Source organism: Corylus avellana, chromosome ca8, assembly GCF_901000735.1.
Source record: "Corylus avellana chromosome ca8, CavTom2PMs-1.0".
NCBI lineage: Eukaryota > Viridiplantae > Streptophyta > Magnoliopsida > Fagales > Betulaceae > Corylus > Corylus avellana.
Genome location: NC_081548.1, coordinates 4,609,683 through 4,614,712, shown reverse-complemented (window position 1 = coordinate 4,614,712; position 5,030 = coordinate 4,609,683). Strand labels below are relative to the sequence as shown.

The 5,030-nt window shown below is 32.8% G+C and overlaps 1 protein-coding gene across 5 annotated transcripts in view; it reads right to left on the bottom strand.

The window, feature by feature from the left end:
- LOC132190344 (EG45-like domain containing protein) overlaps nt 1-5,030 on the bottom strand; it is a 30,234-nt gene that overhangs the window by 4,049 nt on the left and 21,155 nt on the right. Inside the window, exons 2-6 of one of the 5 annotated variants that reach the window (XM_059605304.1) lie at nt 4,540-4,571; nt 3,623-3,702; nt 1,846-1,962; nt 1,418-1,718; nt 975-1,297 (exon numbers count right to left, since the gene is read on the bottom strand). The exons of 1 other annotated variant lie outside the window; for it this stretch is intronic. In XM_059605304.1, coding sequence (XP_059461287.1) covers nt 1,291-1,297; nt 1,418-1,718; nt 1,846-1,962; nt 3,623-3,686 — 489 coding nt within the window. In that variant the 5' untranslated portion in view covers nt 3,687-3,702; nt 4,540-4,571 and the 3' untranslated portion in view covers nt 975-1,290. Of the gene's footprint in view, nt 1-974; nt 1,298-1,417; nt 1,719-1,845; nt 1,963-2,725; nt 2,796-3,622; nt 3,703-4,539; nt 4,572-5,030 lie in introns of those variants that run through there. 3 more of the 5 variants (XM_059605308.1, XM_059605309.1, XM_059605307.1) reach the window with 3 other exon arrangements.

Here is a 5,030-nt window from a genome sequence, read left to right as displayed (position 1 = left end):
TTATTTTATAATTTTTTTGAAAACAAAAATGTTCTTCAACTATAAATTAAGAATCCGCTCGTTTCCAGTTCAAATGATCTGGAGAGGATTTGAATTTGAAGAAATGGGTGGTGAGCTTTAGGGATGTAAAACCGCTAATTCACTAACAAATTTTATGGGTTTGTTCGGGTGTCCGACTCTTTTGTAATTTTTTTTGTTGTTTTTAAAATTGTGAAAAAAAAAAAAAAAAAAAACCAGTTTTTAGATTACGTTTTATTATTTTTGAAAATAGAAAACAAAATTGAAAAAACGTGTTTAAAAATGTTAATTAAATTGAATATAAATCCAAAATTCATGTTTGGGTTAGTGTTTTTTTTATGATTTTTTTTTTAAAAAAAAAAAAAAAAATTCAAGACAAGCTAATTATTGGGTTGCTTGCCTCTAGGGCCCCTACCAACAAAATATTTTGGCCCTACCCAATAAAAATGTTGGCTCTATTCATTAATTTTTTTGGCCCACCCAATAAGTCTTTTGGCCTTACCCATTTAAACCTAGAAGCCCTAATTGTATAAAAAATTTTGTAATCCCTACGAGATCGACTATCATAAGCAAATAGGTCAGTCCAATAGAAATGAGAAAGAAAATAGATTGATATGACATAAATGTGGGTTGATGTTAGTAAAATGAGTTTTGAATTTTCAATGAGTAAAAAATGAAGAAATTTGTTTGTAAATGTGAAACAATGAGTGACTTTTTTGGATAGAAACCAAAAAAAAATCAAAACCAAAAAAAAAAAAAAGAGTCGGTTGCCAAACAGGGTTTCCTCTTTTTATTGGTATTTTATAAGAAATTATAGTTATTTAATTGATTGTAGACTGCAATATTTTTTTAATTTTTATTCGATAATTATAGTATAAAATGAATAGAATATGATGTGTTTGATGTCAATTTCTTGCACATGATCTTGTTCATCTTTTTAACAAATCTATCGACTACCATTGAATTTATAAGATTCACATGTATATCACACCTATCCAACGATAAATTTACACATATCTTATTTGGAGATAAACAAGAGGTATACAAGATAATGATGATCATCAAGATTTGCTTTCCATGTGGGATCCTTAAATCAATTACAGGCCATCCGATCCATCCACAGCAAACAAGCCACGTGCATACCAGATGATTATATATGCTGCCTTTGAATTATAATTATCTAGTAATAAGACCAACAGGACCAAATACAATTCAGCTGTACATAATTATGAATTATGCAGAAAAATTTCTTCCTGTAATTGTATGTCCACTTCAAACCCTGCACATTCGAACACATGCAAATTTGTCAGTGGAAGGGAAATTAATGCAAGAATTTCTGTACAAGAATTCTGATTTGAATTCAACGTTGAAGAAAGACAAATTAAAGAGAGAGACTCACTGTAAGAATTCGACGTTAATGAAAGGAGCAGAAGGGTTGGCAATTGTCCCAAAAGCAGTTGTAGAAAGAACAATGGTAGTATCATCCCTGGAAGGCCTAGAAACCGAAGAAAGTGCACGATCAACGATCCTTATTTGAATGATTTGCCCTGGAATGCAAGTCCGAGGAACACGCGCGCTTATGCATCGCACCAAATACTGTCTCCCGCAGGCGGCACCGTTGTCCCATATCCCCTCGCCAGCCGCCCCAAACAGGTTGCTCGATGGGAATTGGTCGGCATCGCTTCCGAAACACGCCGTGGCTGTATATATATGATCATAACCCAAGAAAGAAAAAGAAAAAAAAAAAAATGATGGTGCATATGTTTGATAAGATTTTGAATGGAAGTAATTTTTGGAGCCAATATATATTTTGTATTCAGTACTTACGCAAATATGGGGGTCTGTAGCGGGCAGCTGTGCCAACATCAGCATGGGAGACATGGCAGATGTGTGCTAGGAGCAATAGAAATAGGCATTGAGACAGAAGATTGGGCTTAGACATTCCTGCAAATTCAAAGTGAATTAAGGAGAATTATATCAATTCTAGATGTTGTCACGAGAATTAGATCCTACAAAGGACCCTTATATTAAATTCCTAGTTTCATTTGGATCCTACAATTTTTATCAATTCTAGATTATATATATATATATATATATATATATATATACCAAATATGTTGAAGCACTTAAGCGACTTGTCGTCTACAACAGAAAATGATGAAGGTGTGGCGAGACGAGGAGGAGTGTGGAGGCATGTGAGACTTTTGATTTGGTTGATTTTTGCGGGGTTTTGTAAATCAACTAATGAGTTTTCGATTGATGTTGCTAAAAGCTTGATACACTCAAAAGACAGATTTGAGAAAAAAGGTTACTAAATGGCAATGAGGAGTCTCAGGAGAGAGGCACTGCCGTAAAAAGGAAGAAAACAAAAATTGGAGTCCACGAGGCCATTAGGGATCGAAAATCGGTGTTAACCGGCGAAGAAAAATTAAAGAGAAAAAAAAAAACACAAAAACAAAGGATTTTCGGGTGGTTTGATATTAGATACATACATTCACCATTGAGTAATTGCTCTAAAACTACCATTTTGCTCTTACTTAATAAGGTTACATTACAAATATTTCATATTTATAAAAGGAATTTAGGCAAATGAAGATAAGAATAATTTAATTACAATCAAACATGTCAAACTTAATTAGAAAAAAGTGTGAAACCTCAATCATGTTTTGAAAATCATGTTAAATGTGAAATAGATTGAGATGGGTACCTTGAAATATTGGATATACGCTAGGAGACTGATAAATTATAGTTGTAGATATTAGTTGAAACTTGAAGGTAGAAAGTAATGGAATTGCTGCAATCTCAATAGTTCAACGGTCAGATCAATTGCATGCAGGACATAAAAAGTGGGAAGTTGATTGTTGGTCGTACGATGTTCATTACTCTCTTATAGATGAACCAGCTGGCCATTTGTTCGGTCGGTGATTTTTATGTTGTCTTTGGACAGAGCTCTAGGGGCAATAAATAAAGGACAAAAGCATGCTGTCGTGGGAATTTCTTTCAAGCATTTAAGCAGTCTGAATCGGCGCAAAGCTGATTCGATTCCCATTTGTTTTTCTTCTTCGCACCATTTTTCAAAGAAAAAAGGAAACGAACCTAGAATTAAGAATCATATACACATTACAGAACTTCAAAAGCTCTCTGAAAAGCCACGCTTCTAGAAGGACATAAGGACTCCTTTAGAATAAACTAGCGAACTAAGTAACTATTTCCGTATTACGTGACCTGTTTTAAATGCTTTCGGCCGACTACCCTATTTTTGGATAGTGATGGATGTACTAAACTCCATAAGACATATATCATATGTGATACGAATTGAAATCTAAATAAAATAATTTTTTTAAAAAAAAAAACCTAAATACTAAAAAAAAATAATTAACCCAAAAAAATATTATGATTTTAAGTGTCGAATACCAAACAAAGCCAAGGATAGAGAACCTCCATTCTCCAAATGGCATACGGTGATGCAGTTTTGGACTTATTCTTTTATTATTTTGATAATAATTACTCTTCTTCCGTCCGTACTATAGACAAATAATTGAATTTATTTTTATAAAAAAATCAATAGATAAGACATATTAGAGAGACAAAAAAAAAAAAATACCCTTGGTGTTTTGTGACCCTCGGGGAAGACCAACAAAAGATGAGCTTGGGAATAATAGGATCATGAGTTCATTTCCAGACCTAAAATTAAACAAGTCTATTTATTGAATATTTTGAGGCAGATAAAGAGAAAGGATCGATAAGAAGAATAACGTAACCAGAAACTAGTTTTTCAAGGGCTAAAGCCTAAAGTCATATACGATATGAATATAGGGCTATTAAGTCCAATCAATACAAAAGAATGGGGCCCTACTACAACATCCTCCCTTGCAAGTCAGCATATATATCTTCCACATTTGATCTCTATAAGACTATAACTTTGTGAGAGAATTGTTATTTTCCCCTTTCATAAAGGAATTTCCAAGATCTAATTTCTCATGGGTTTGGAAGGAATAGGTTTATTCTACCCAATAAAATGCACCTTACATTTCATTTTATTTTTGGGTAAAAAGAATGTACTAGGATCTCTTAAAATTAGGCACAAATGATGGCTGCAAGGTCGACCTGTCCTAGTGGCCAGTGAGCTTGCACCACCCTAGACTGCTTGTAATAAGTAGCTTATATAACTGCTTCTCTTAAATTGCTTGAATTTCAATAAAATTCGGATAGCCTAATACGAGGGAATCCACCTCGACCAAATAGAACTTATATACAAATATTCACAATTGTAATTTTACTCTCTTTCCATATTCGCAAAAAAAAAAAAAAAAAAAAAAAAAAGAAGACGTATAGATAGGATTAGAAGGGGTGGTAGATTGCACATACAAGATCAATATACAAGCAATCACTTATGTTTAACAGGAACACAAACGATATATATCTTTTTCGGATTTTCCTGCTTATTTTCAGCTTGGAAATGAAAGAGTTAAACCCATTATCTGAAATCGGATGAAAAAATGATCCAACATGAACACATACCTGAAAAACCACTCTGGACCAAGAAATAGAACCTGCAAAAAGACCACGAAAAGTAATCATATTCTAAACATTTAAAAAGTAATAATAATCATAAAATAAAATTATTCTAATAAAGGTATATTTTTCCTCTCAAATTCATGATGATTTGACATTAAATTCATGAACTGATTGCCAGAATATTTTCACATGACTAGGATGGATTGGTAAGGAGTATTACCTTTTAGTTGGGAGGTTTTGTCTTAGGGTGTGTGTTATAACTGTGTACAGGTTATGGCTAGAATTGGAAATGCAATAAGAAAATTAATTTAAAATATTATATACAGAAAAAAAAAAAATGAAACGACACAATTAGGAAATAAATAACTATCTGATACATTAGGTAACTATCTGATACATTAGGTAAACTAGGAAAATATCAAGAGATATTCAAATATCCCCTCAAACTCAAGGAATTATCAGAAAATTTCTTGTTCTAACTTCATATCCCCACC